At 44.5% G+C, this 14,096-nt stretch overlaps 1 protein-coding gene across 1 annotated transcript in view; it reads left to right on the plus strand.

Moving 5' to 3' along the window:
- The window catches only part of LOC127367341 (G patch domain-containing protein 8), a gene marked incomplete at its 5' end in the record, with an annotated part of 30,015 nt that extends 21,747 nt beyond the window's left edge, over nucleotides 1-8,268 (plus strand). Inside the window, 2 exons of the mRNA XM_051407103.1 lie at nucleotides 2,292-2,422; nucleotides 3,241-8,268. Of these exons, the coding sequence (XP_051263063.1) occupies nucleotides 2,292-2,422; nucleotides 3,241-7,291 (4,182 nt within the window). The remainder of the gene's footprint in view (nucleotides 1-2,291; nucleotides 2,423-3,240) is intronic.
- Between the last annotated feature and the right edge of the window lie 5,828 nt (nucleotides 8,269-14,096).

Below are 14,096 nucleotides of genomic sequence, written 5' to 3' on the forward strand. Positions count from 1 at the left end.
ACCTCACTTTTAAATAAAAGAGCAATCAGCCCATTAGCATGGCCCCTCACATGCTACCTAAGAATACATCATCCCTCATTCTAAGGCCCTGGTGGATATGAATCAACTCTGACTCATCCGTAGTTGCCTCAGCCTGAGCACTTCTTAACACATCTAAAGGAATATTGATCGAGGCTTTGACAGACGGATTGAGCTTCACAGCACATAGCTAGACTGGCATGTTGGAGAGCCGGAGTAATTTCACTTCCCACTGTTGGGGACATGACATCATCTTTGAAGACAAAAGTATCCGCTTTAAAGTGGGAAAACGGAAATATCTCTGCCCTGTGTGCTCAGTGGAAATGGTTCTGTGCGCAATATTTTTGTTTGGCTCTAAATATAGCTACAGGTTTGCCTGCAGTGGGACCTGTTTTTAAGAGAGAACAATAACCTGGCAGAGTACAAATGCTAGAGGAAGGAGTAGAAATTCATCTTCATATATTCCATCTATTATAGACTGCTCTACCTCTCTCTCTCTCTTTCTCTCTTATAGTCATTGCCATGGACAGCTACAGTACAGCGACTCTGATCTTTTCCTCCTCCCTTCTTCCTCCTCTTTCCTGGCTCTGTCCGCAGTAGTTCATTATGTATGCCTCTCTGCTTGAACATGATTAATATTTCCCATAGAATGAGTTTGGCATCAAAGCCTCTCAAAGCTCCTTACCGCACACTAGGAAACACACACACACACACACACACACACACACACACATATATATATATATATGATCACACACATCTACAATGCATAAACACCTATACTGTATAACGTGTATGTTTAAGATACAAACCCACAAGTGCTGCTCCTTTGGCAAATACTTAATGCTGTCTTTAGTGAGCTGACGGTGGGATGTTAAGCATTGAGTGATAATGTAAAAAGACAGCCGATTGTGTAAGACTCAGCAGAGATTAACCTGACGACTGTCAGCTCCAGCATAAGATCTGGGTGTGAAAGAGAGTGAGTGTATAAATAAATCTGATGTCTGAGGGGCTAATCTGATGTGTGCATGTGTGCGTGTGTGTGTGATACATACTGTATGGGTGGATAATAGCGTAACATAATCTAAAAGTGAGAGTGGTGTAATCCTGTTGCAATTTATACTGCCGGATAAGTTCGAATATATAAGATAAACAACAAATCCTGAATTTATAAGCCATGGGTGGATTGCACACGGAGGTAGCTAAAATATACTGGGAAGTGAGAGAGGATAAGACGGGAGATAGGAGGGATAGTGCATGATACTGCGGCTATTCCCAAAGTCCTCAGTCCATCCTTAGCCCTCAGACACACACACAGACAAAAAGAAACACACCAGTATGCACACATACACACACCTGCCAAGCATGGATAAAGGAGGGATTAAAGTATGTCAGAAAAGGAAACCGGAGAGAGAGGCATGAATCATTGTTTCCCTGAGAGGATTGGTGCACCTATGGCTATGGACACATAGTTTTGTACAAATACACACAAGCACACTCACGTAAAACACACACACACACACACACACACACACACACACACACACAAAACGGAGATAATTATTTTATTTTTTTCTGCACTGTGAAGACCCACCGATTTGATCAAAATAAAATTACTCTTACTATGGTGTACACACACACACACACACACACACACACACACACACACACACACACACACACAGCACATACAATGGACAAGCATTTTCCCAGCTGAAATCTCTAGCCTTTATGGTGACCCACATGGTTATTTTGCCAGTGATAAGTGGCCGTGCCATTGTGTTTGGTGATGTGTAATTTCAGCATCAGTAAATCAATGCCTTTGGCTCAAAAGCAGATGTCATTGGATCAAAAGTTTTGACAAACTAAGCTGTGATGACTGACGAAGGCTTGAACATTTTAGAAATTTCAGTGGTAAGAGCATCATCATTAAATCACTCATGTCACTCATCTCAACTGTGTCTGTAATATGCTATTCACCACTTGGGTTGTGTTTGCTCTCAAGCTGTGTGTTGGAGGAAAGATTCTTTCTTCCAGGCTGAATGGAGTTAATTGGACATGAGCTTTGGTGGAGAACATCTGCAAACGCTGCTGACTGATGTGCATGGTTTGAAAGACAGCTGCCTGCAGAGAGCTTCCTAAAACTAATCTCTCCCTCTCTCTTCTCTCCTCTTTGTCCTACTCTTGTGCCTCTCTACTTTCTCTCTATCTCCTGCCCTCCACATACTTCTCCTGTCTCTCCCTCTATCCCCCTTAATTTTCATCTCCTGCAGAGGCTGAAGGAACTCAAGCACAGGGAGTTTGCCCGCAACGTGGCTTCAAAATCATGGAAGGACCAGCGCAAACAGGAGAAGGCTCTCAGACGCCTGCACCAGCTCGCACAGCTGCAACAGGATACTCAGCGGTGAGTGGGAGGAGTTTTGTGTGTGTCTGTGGCGGTGTGGGTATGTGTGTGTGCGTAATGAGACCAGGGGCAGGAGTCCAGAGGGGTTAGACTGCGTCACATCCAGTCAACGTTTTTTAGATGTGATGGATGCATCCACAGATGTGAGTGCATTCAGTTGTCCTAGATAGGCCACAGGTGAAGTAAATATCACATGCAGACACATTCTTACTGACACTTTGAGAGTAGATGATTTGTAGAAGGAGATGGTGTTTTAGAGAAGAATGTATAGTTGCTAAAGTATATATTTTTTGTAGTAAGTAGTAAATAAAGTGAGTGATTAAACTTGCCTCCAGGTTTGTACACTTAAAGCAATCAAAACAACCGATAAAAAAACAATACATCACATAATAATCAACTTGATTGCACCTATTCCCTGTGCAATTAAATGTGTTTTCCTATAATCAGGCGATGATATGTGAACAGCATTACTATGACTACCAATATCATGCCTCGGTTTTTTTCTGTTGTTTGTCTATTTATGTCTTTCTTTCTGTGGTTCTTTATTCTATCTATCTATCTATCTATCTATCTATCTATCTATCTATCTATCTATCTATCTATCTATCTATCTATCTATCTATCTATCTATCTATCTATCTATCTATGCTATTGAGGACTTTTTATGATGGCATTAGCTTTGCTTTTATATTCATATAGCAATTTTAAAAACATTTTATAGATTTTAAATACATTTAATTAAAATAAGCCATGCTTAAGTGAAGTCAAATCAACAATAAAAAAACAAACTAGAATATTCATATTACTTTCTGTTGCAGAGTCCCAGGAAGGACTTATGGACTAAGGAGTGCAATCAGGGCTGTGAGTCAGCAGCAAGATAGAGACATTGACCGAAGAGACCATAGCCCAGAAGACAAACCTGAATCCTTCAACCACACCCAGAGACCCCCTCCTACGCAACCCAGGACAGCGCCTCTCAGCCACTTGCCAGAAGATCCATACCAATCTCCTTCCCAAATGCCGTTGGCCACTGGTCTAGCAGAGTCCTCACTAATCACACATCCCGCATCCAATACAGGCCCTCCTGGAGAGAACCCCGAATCTTGCCTGGGCTTTTATCCCCAGCTGCCTCTCCCTGGGCAGGTGAGAGTAGGAGGCAGGCTTGGGGTGTCCTTCTGCTTTTCACGCAGGGGGCCCAGGCTTGAGCCTTCTGCCTCTGTTTTCTCTGACCTGGAGGAAGAGGAGAGAGAGAAGAGAGAACAAATGAAAGAAAGGATAAAGGGAATAATGGAAGATATTGACAGGGAAATTGGGGAAGTAGAGGAGAGGAAACACAGTGAGAATGAAAAGCCCAGCCCTGACAGCGTTGGACTGAGTGACATGGTGTCAATCCCCAGAGAGGATGCCAGAGAAGAGGAGGAGATTGAAAAAAGAGAAACAGTGGAAGAACACTCACCTATTTCCACAGCAGCACCTGATAATCTGAGCCACAATTCACTATTTTTGCCATCACAAAATGAGGTGACCATATGGGGCACAGCACTAGAAGGGGCACATATGGACATTGAACATACAGATAGTGAGACAGAGAGAAAGCAAGAAACAGAGGGAGGGAGGGAGGAAAGTCAGTATATGCGTGTGCTGGGGAAAAATGGCTCTACCTGTCTGAGATGGCCTGTCAATTTACTTAAGTTCACCAAGTCTCAGCCACACATCTGTTACAGCTGCAACCCACTCTGCTTGAACCCCCAACGACCAGAGCAACTGACAGAGGATCTGCAGGAGTCACAACAAAATCAGTCGTGTGCTCCCTCCGATGAATCAACTCCACGTGTGCCAGCTATTCTTACACCAGACGCTCATTCTTGTTTACAAAGACAGACAAGACAAGAGCTGAGAGCACACAGACAGGGAAAAGCTGAGGAGAATTTCAAGGCAGAGCAACATATCGATGTGGAGACAGAAGAACACCTGTTCCTAAAGAACAAAAACCTTTCATCATCAGAAACAAGACCAGAAAGAGGAGGATGCACGATAAGTATGGAGAATTGTGTGAGGGCAGTCTGCCATCCATTTGACCCTGCTCATAGTGACAGCTCTGACACAAACTCCCAGAATCCTCTGGGAGGCAGATTAGGGGGTGCGAGAGGGATCAGGGAGAGCGCCATCACAGCCCTGAGCTGTAAATCAGAGTCTGTCATCCAGGCTGGCACACAGGGGATGTGCATCAGCCCGTCCAGGTGTGAGTGTGGGAGTGAGACAATGTGCAAGTGTGCCAGTGCTCCACAGCCGTACGTGGGTGTCTCAGAAGTGTCACGCAAAAAGAGGAAAGCCAGCACAAAGAAACACAAGCTGGGAAAGAGGAAGAGGGGTGAGAAGGAAAAAGCTTCAAACAAGCGCCAATCAGTAAGGTGCAAAGTGAGGAGTGTTGTCTCTACAGTCTTCTCTGGCAGAGAGAGGAGAGGAGAAACTGGAGGGAGCTGTGGGAAGAAAAGGAGGCAAGGGGAGACAGGGGAGACGAGGAGGAGGAGGGTGCAGAGAGCAGGGAGCAGCTGTCTCCTGGGGAGATGTGAGGCTGAGCCAGTATCTGTCTCTGTCAGGAAGAGAAGGCCTCACAGGAGCCACAGCACTGAATCCCAGTCACAGCCAGACAGAGAGCAGGCAGAGCAAGAGCACTGCAGTGCCTACTCCCAGCTCACCAGACACACAGCAGACAGAGACACCAAGGGGGAGGGAAAGCGAGACGGAGATGCAGTGACTTTTCCCTGGCGATCTCACTTCTCCGTATACCCCTTCTCACCAGGATGTAACTCAAAGCTGTTTTGGGAAAGGGGTCACCATAGCAACCCCAGGAGTTTCATTGACTGCTGTTACCCTGACAACAGCTGTGGTTGCAGCCCGGCGAGTAAGAGAAAACTCCTCCACAGGGACAGGAAATTCATTCATAGTAAGAGGAAGAGTTTGAGGCATCGTGGAGTCTGGGAGGAGAAAGAGAGGGGCAGGAAAGTGGGAGGGCGTTCAGGTTGCAGAGACAGGGGCCTGATTTCCGATACAGAACAGTGGGAGTGGATGAGAGGGAGCTGTCCTGGAGGTAGCGTGGAGGGCAGGCCGAGGCCTGGGTGGAAATCGAGAAACAAAGCAGTGGAGTGGGATCGGTTGGCAAGGTGTAGCCCCAGTCCTAGCAGCTGGGGCAGGAGAAGCAGACATCTTAGCACAGAAGATATAGAATGGGATAGGTGCAGCATGGACAGATGGACATGGGGCAGCAGCGACAGCTGGGAAGACAGGGGGTCACACACATCTACGTCAGGCTCCAGGACAGCAGCAGACAGCAGAGACAGCCCAGGCTGTGTGTGGAAATTTGCAGGTACCAGACACTCAAGCTCGAGACACTTCTCCAGCCCTGAGTGGTGGACAAGTAGGCAGACATACAGCCCCCAGAGTGTGATCAACACACGGGCCAGCAGATGTCACAGCCCGCGCTCCTGCAGCCCTTGCAGCACCACCAGCATGTCCCAGTTAAGCTGGGAGTGGAGCAGGAGCAGTACCTGCTCTGGAGTCACTGTGGATGGACTGACAGTTAGCTCCTGCAGGACGTCCTCAGGAGCTCCAGGAATTTCATCTAAGGCCCCTCAGGACGCAAAGAAGCAGAGCAACCCCATGTCCACTCCACCCGGTCTTACCTCTAGCTCCTTCTCTCATTCTTCCCCTCACAGATCCTCTTTAGCTCCCACTGTCCCAGGCCTCAATGTGCACAATTGTGACACAAGTCCTTGTCAGCTAAAGGAGCCAAATTCAAAGTCTGACCTTGGCCATGAGCCCTCTACCCCTGTCACAACAAGTAGGTCAAGTGCACCTCCAGGACTATCCCCCAGTAAGTCTCTGCCTCAGAAACCAGCCAGGATGTTGCTCCCTCTCATAGGGAAACTACCTGCTTTTCAGAGAAAGGCTAGGAGGAAAAAAGGGCTGCTGGAGAAGAGTCAGGGGAAGGAAGGAGAGGAGGAAGAGGAAGCTAAGGGCAGTGGAGGGCATCCTGGAGGAGTCGTCAACAGTCATATGGCTGAGTCAAACCCCAGCACCTTGCCAAATCTCTGCCTGTCACAGATTAGGACGGATGACAAACAGACAGGTGGGAAGACAGCTTCACCAATCAGCTTTACTGCTGAGGAGATGGGCAAATATCGTCTCCTGCAAGAGCAGGCGAGAGAGCACATGCAGAAAGTCCTGGAACAGACGCACGAGAGAGCAGATACACACATAGAGACAAATTACACACACACAGCACGGACAGACAACTGTGGTACTTCAAAGGAACGCTACACACCTGCAGCCTTGCACAACCCTTCACAGCCTCAAACTCAGTCAATTCACACAGACACGATGCAAACGCAAGCACAGCACACCCTCCAGGTCAGTCTCCCACTTCCACATGTGACCCCCCAAGAGAACTTTACTCGACCCATGGCTTTGGGAGTCCCTAACCTCACCCCCCTTCCACCATCTCCCCCTCTCTCCAGCCTCCATCATATCATTTTACAACACACAGCCCTCTCCATGCCACCCTCATCCTCATCCTCTTCCACCTCATCCCCCTCTCCTGCCATCCACCCACACCCGGCTCAGCTAACTCATCCCCTGCCCCCTCTCCATCCATCCCTCTCTCATCATCTTCACCTCTCTCCCTTCTCCATATCTTCCCTGTTTCCCTCCATCCTGTTGTCCCACCATCCCATCCCTCTCCTGCCCCAGTCCCACGCTTTTCACGCGACCCCACTTGCTTCGCTCTCCCCTGTAGCCCTGCAACCCTTGAACCCTCAGCCTTTCATGGACAGAACATGGCCAGTGAGGTTTCAACAGAAGGCATTGTGATTTTTACAGAGTAGCTGCCATGTTTATTAATCTTCCTTGGCAACACAGACTAGTGAGGGAGAGAGACAGAGAAAGAAAGAGAGAGAGGGGGAATTTTTGGTTTGGATAAAAGCCTGTTATTTGAAATGGGGATGTGTCAGTGCTTTTACTAGCATCAGCTCCAATTCTTACTCACATATGCCCTCACATGCACACACGCATGCATACACACAAACATCCCAACTATATTGAGTGTTTTCGAATGAAAAATTGTTTCTCCATCTAGCCTCTGCTGTGTAGCAGACAGTGAGAAAACAGACTTTGATCCTTTGCTTTTTCCATCATTCCTCATTCAGACCCAGAATAAAGGGAAAGGTGCACCTGCTATTCAAAGACAAGCTGGGCTTGTGTCATCCTCTCTCTTTCCTTCTGAACCACAGACAGACCAGCTGCCTTTTGAAGTATCCTTCATGCCAGGGACAGAGGGGCAAGAGAGAGTGATAATACTCTCCCCTTATCTCCATTTCATATAGGTTATCTGAGTTAGAGTGTGACTTTCAACAAACATAAATAATGTTCTAGGGACCAGGGGGCATAACAGAGCCATTTTAACCTTGGTGTATACTGTATTCATGTGTGTAAGATAGATAATTCTGGACTGACATACACACACACATACACAGAAGGAAGGACAACAACTAATTTCCATATCTGAAACATGTAAAGACCTGTTTTGTCTCTATAGTGTAAATATTCTGACAGTGAGTGACAATATTAGAATCATGGGAAACAATAAAATAAAAAGTGAATTTAACCTTGACCGGTAGTACAATACTTATTCCGCACTCAATGGCTTCAGTGATACAAACACTTCAACAACTTTTCATATCGATGTGTGACACAAGATTTGTTTTTTTCACACAGCATTTAACAAATAAGTTGTTGAGACAGCACTGAATGACTCAAATCTGTTACATTAAAACTTGGGTGAAAATAAACAGGCTTCAATGCATTTTTGTTATTCTGTCTGATTCATGTTGATCGTGCAACATGTTGCAACACATTCCACATAAAAGATTAATACTGTGTGGTTTACCACTTCTCAAAGTGTGGCCCAGAATTCCTAAGAGTCTATGGAAGAGATTATGTTTCCAAGCCTCTCTTGTTCTCGACCCCCTTATATGAAGCAATGTCTGCTTATGACCACTTGTCACACGGTGCATGTTGTGAGCATGTCAAAGGAATTTTCCCTCATCAGGCTGTTTTATATGACTACTACGTTTTTTATTTATTTATTTATTTATTTATTTTTATTTTTATTTTTTTTGTACGGTGTCCTCGAGTGCCCAGAGAGGCGCCTCTAATAATTTAATGTATTATTATTATTATTATATGTCAGAGGAGGTAAAACTACACAGTATTTCACAAAAAAAGCAAAGATTGCAAAAAAACTAAACATAATTTTATGTAGCAGAATTCTCCTATTTCCTACACATCTCACAACCCTGCATCTCAAGATGAATCTCCCCAGTTTGAGAGTTTGAAGAAAGAGTAATGGTGACATTTGATAGTGTAGCAATTTATTTAATAGTGTGAAAGCGTTTTCATTGTGTCAGTCACAGAGTTGAATGCTGCCCTTTAAAAAGCACCATATTTTGTTCTAAAAGTGTGCTATTAGTCCTTTTTTGATGCCAAACAGATAAATCTTTTTGTACAAAGAAGCACTTTTCTTTGACCACATTTAATCATAACGTCCAGTTTGACCTTTGGTTCATTGTACTGGGGTTTCCCAAAGCAAAAAATATCCAGTTCTAAGACATCTGCACCAGAAAATCTTGAAGCGCGTGTTGTGCTTTAATATCAAACTTGTAAAGGTAAAAAAAAAAAAAAGTGAAACCTATTTGCATCATTAATGAAACATCGATGAGCTTCTTTCTTGCATGTCTTGCCAAAGGTTATGGTGGTTAGCAACTGTTGCTATGCATCCATGCTTGGTGATTGGTGAAGGCGCAGATGTATTAAAGCTGCTTGCCAAACAGTTGATCACTGCAGCGGCCGGCACTCGGGGAGCTGAACACAGAAGAGAACAGAGCGGCATCCAGATGGTCTATGGACTTGGACTACCCAGAGTGCTTTGAGAGATTGGATTGATTTGCCCTCCATGATATCAGTGAACACAGCCCAGCACACGGGGCGGGGGTGCTACAGCAAGGGGTGACATAAATACAGACACAAAAACAAGATACAAAATGTACACTACCAGTCCTGAGGTATTGGCTAGAAATATAAGTCAACCCCTGCAGAGATTCAGTAATTAGAGCACAATTCCTCTTTCTCCTCCTCATGACCCCTGAGCTTGTATGTGTGTGTGTGTGTGTGTGTGTGTGTGTGTGTGTGTGTGTGTGTGTGTGTGCGTGTGCGTGTGCGTGTGCGTGCGTGCGTGCGTGCGTGCGTGCGTGCGTGCGTGCGTGCGTGCGTGCGTGCGTGTGTGTGTGTGTGTGTAAGTGAGAGTTTGTGAGAAACAGACAGAGAATCCCTATCTCTCTCCACAGGACGGGAGATCAAACAGACTGTGTGAAATATAGAGCAGCAATAATTAGCAGCTGTTACAGCATCAAACCTCTCTATCTCTACCTCTCCCGCTCTCTGACACACACACACACACACACACACACACACACACACACACACACACACACACACACACACACACACACACACACACACACACACACACACACACACACACACACACACACACACACACACACACACACACACAACTGCTCTGTTCTTATCCCAGAGTTTAATTTAGCGATACTCAAATGTGCTGCAACTTCTCAGGACTCTAATACTGATAATCGAGGAGATGATACAACATCAACCGTTTCCAGTTTTTCCTCCATCTTCTCTCCAGTTCAGAATTTTTAAATTCACTCACACAGCCTAAAGGGGAGAACAGCCACATGCACAAGCAAAAAGCTTAAAAGCAATTTCCAGACTTGAACAAAAAAAAACCCCACAAAGAATGTTTTTTTAAAGGCAAATTTACCATTGAATATGGAGTGCTTGGGACCTTTACTTTATTATAACGCAAAATTGTAAGTCATACACACACAGAGTCATCCACACAGGGGTCATGTGGAAATTAGTAATCACAATATCACTGTACTTTCTGTCAGTGACTGATTAAATCATTACCTAAGCCCTGAGATTCTCCCCCTGGTGTGTTCATATTTTGCTGTTGTGTGTGCGCGCACGCAGGAATGTAAGTTGATTTATGATCGTGAAGAAGCGGTTTCCTCAGTCAATCGCTCCTGTGAATTAATGAGGTATAAAAACTAAAGCTGGCACTCAGTCAAATACCCCAGCAGTCACAGAAAGCTGTCTGCTGGGGCAAGATCACCTCTATTGGCACCACATTTGATTGTTAGATTGTGGGTATAGATTGCATTGAGCAAAAAAAGAGCCACTCACGGCTACTGAAGCGATCCATCGACCCAAATTGTAATGCTGTATAAATGAGACACTTCCCATCTCTTGCTCTCTCCCTTTCTTTTCTTTTTTGTGGTCTCGCTTCTTACCCTTCTCTTTGATTCAACCAGGTCAGTGGGGCTGCGTTCAGCTCCCCCGGCTGTTCTCTGACTGTGCCGAACAAAAAGCAACCATTACACTTCGTCCTCTCAATTCCTCTCATTCAGAGTCTACATCTTTCACATGTTCGAATGCTGTTGTACAGCACAGACTTTCACAGCACAATGTGCTTTGCAGGATTATAACACAGAGAAAGCCCTTCCCATACCTTTTCTCTGGCAGTGACATTCATTAAAAGTTTTCTTGAGTCGTGTCAGAGTGTGACATACAATACTGGGTTGTTCCACTCCAATTTACATCTTTTCACTGAATCTCTGTGCCTCTTTGGAATAGTAGTTATACTAACAGCGTGGATAACATTTAAACTATTCTACTGATCCACCAAATGACATTCAAATGTTATAAGTCAAAATAACGTTGAAAAGGATTGAGCTGCTTAAGACTAGAATGCATTAAAAACAGGTCAGATGTCCTCACAAAGTCATTACATTTGATCATATAGAATTCTACATGTTTGATGATTTGACACTGGTGCGTCACTTTGTTAACTTTAGTGAGCTACTGAACTCCCATAAAGGAACAGTTCAAAGAGTAATCTGTCAAGAGACACTGTTGTTGCTGCAGGTGCAATATATGAAAAGATAAGTGGCTTCAAGCTGTTTAGAGCTTTAGCATATATTACTGTATACATTTCTGAACCAGAAAAGCATTTTTTATCCTATGAAACACCAGTTGTTGTATTATTTTATTCTTTACTGTGCGCTTGACTCTTTTGTTGAAGAGGGACTTGTTTGTGTAGGACTTGTATTATGTAGAAATAACTGTGAATTCTGTTCTACGATGGATTTAAGGCTTAGAGGAGGTAGTGGGCTCAGTGATACTCTTAAACTTGGCACATTCGCCCAAGGACATGACACTGTCAGCACAATGCCTACACACTCCTGCGTGCACACACACACACACACACACACACACACACACACACACACACACACACACACACACACACACACACACACACACACACACACACACACACACACACACACACACAGAGGTGTAATAGGGTATAATTTAGGAGGCAGTAATAGTGAGATGTGATGCTCTGTTGTAAGACAGCATGGCTAATTCCCCGGTTATGTTATCTCTGAGAGACAGATGTTCCCACCAAAGATTACTATGCACACACACAAACAAAAACAACACACACATAAACTGTGTGCATGGAGAGATGCATGAACACATTCAATCCTCAGACAATAGAAGCAGCAGGATGGTCTAAAATAGCCTTATTGACCAAAAGCACAGATCAATGATGAAGACGACTTCTCTGAGAGTTAATTATGAGATGTAATGAGTTTCTGCAGAATACAATAAAGAGAAAAACAACAGCTCTCGCAGAAACTTTTCCTCAAAAAATATTTCTTTTAAAACAATCAAATGAATCATATAAAGACTGTTGACCTCTTGCCATATTGATCGGAGGAAAAACACACATTTTTCCAATAAGACCACTCTAAGACAAACCATATCACCTTTTAATGATCATATTAAACCCCACAAAGCTGTGAGTATTAACCATTTGTGTCAATCCATCAGCTGCAAAGCTTTTCCCAGGTCAGACACACTGCATCCATTACCCAGGAAATCCATCCTACACAGGAAATGGCTTCACTGCAGAGGATAGAGGCCAGTTGATTCATGGCGTCTCACAGTGGCTGTGAGGTAAACCCATGGGTCAGATAACTATCACTCTCATTATGTTGTTAATTCGCAGTTTGAATGCACGGCCACAGCATAAAGGAAGTGATGCACATGAGTGACATGCAATTCCTTTCTGTCAATCCTCAGGTCAGGAGAGTCGATTTTGTCCTTGGTCTTCTTTGTCCTGCCTGTCTGAATTTCTGTCGCTTACAGTAGTATCATAGAATATCCATAAAACCTCTCCTGCACCCAAACACAGTGTCTATGATTCAAAAACATCCAAATAGTGGCTTTGAGAGGTTGAAAGAATTGCTTGTACACCTTGAAGCTAATTTGAGTGCTTGAGTGTGACTTCAAGAGGACAATTTACACAAATGAACCTGTGAATGTGTGTATATAAACAGCACAACTGCCTCTCAAACTCCTTTCTCCTCTGAGCCCTGATCTCCCTCCTCCTGTTTCCGTTTAACTGGTTTCAGCTTTAAGTCTCCAGATTCTGATAATTTCCCCCTTAATCCCTTCAGAGGGGCACCCTGCTTAACTCTCTAATTAAGTCAACGATACACACATACACCAACAGAGGATAAACAGCACATGCACACAGCTTGTAGCATTCAGCTATCTGATGCACGGACAATTGGTGGTTGCTGTGTTGAAGTGTGTGTGTGTGTGTGTGTGTGTGTGTGTGTTTGTGTGTGCGTGTGTGTGCATAGTGACTAAGTGTTTGTGTGTCTGTATTTCAATGATTAAGTCCCAATCAGGATGTTGTTATGACGACACATGCATTTTTAAGCTGTTAATCCAGGATTATTCTCCCCTCCGCTCATCTCATTACCGTCGATTATTAAAAAACACATACAGGCACACGTGCGCGCACACACACACACACACACACACAAATACTAATTATGGGTTGGTTTCCCTGGAGACTGAATACATGCTGCTAGGGTCTCCAAAGATAGCTAGACATACAGGTAAAAACAAACAAATGAATACACCTCAGGCGTTAACTAGCCATACGATGTAATGATCCCCCCCCCAATGTACATATTTGTTAATTCACGGGTATTTGAAACACAAAAAAGATCAAACCTTTTAGATCTGTGGTGTGGCTATATATTTATACAACTGTGATTATATCAGTGCTTTGGCCTCTCAGAGAGCCGCTTTGGCCTTTCAGAGAACAATTTTGGGCATAGAGTGGAAAAGAATGAGAGTAAACAGCGAGTGTCCTTTCCCGGTGATTGAATGTGTGTCCTTGTGTAGAAACTGCACTCCCCTCTCTCAGCAAGGGAAAATATTCCTGTGGTGCGGAGGTTGATGTACAGGTGAGAGAATAGCCAAGGATTTTGAGATCACCTGAGGCTTTGTGTCCACTATGACCCAGTCACACTAGGTCAGCTCAGAATAACCAGAAAGGGCTGACCGCTGATGTGCACTCACCCCTGGAGTCATTAATCACACAGCACTGCAGATGAGCCGCACGGACACATGTGGTAACACACGCACACAAATGTAGAAACACACA

This window comes from Dicentrarchus labrax, unplaced genomic scaffold (assembly GCF_905237075.1).
Source record: "Dicentrarchus labrax unplaced genomic scaffold, dlabrax2021, whole genome shotgun sequence".
NCBI classification, from domain to species: Eukaryota; Metazoa; Chordata; class Actinopteri; family Moronidae; genus Dicentrarchus; species Dicentrarchus labrax.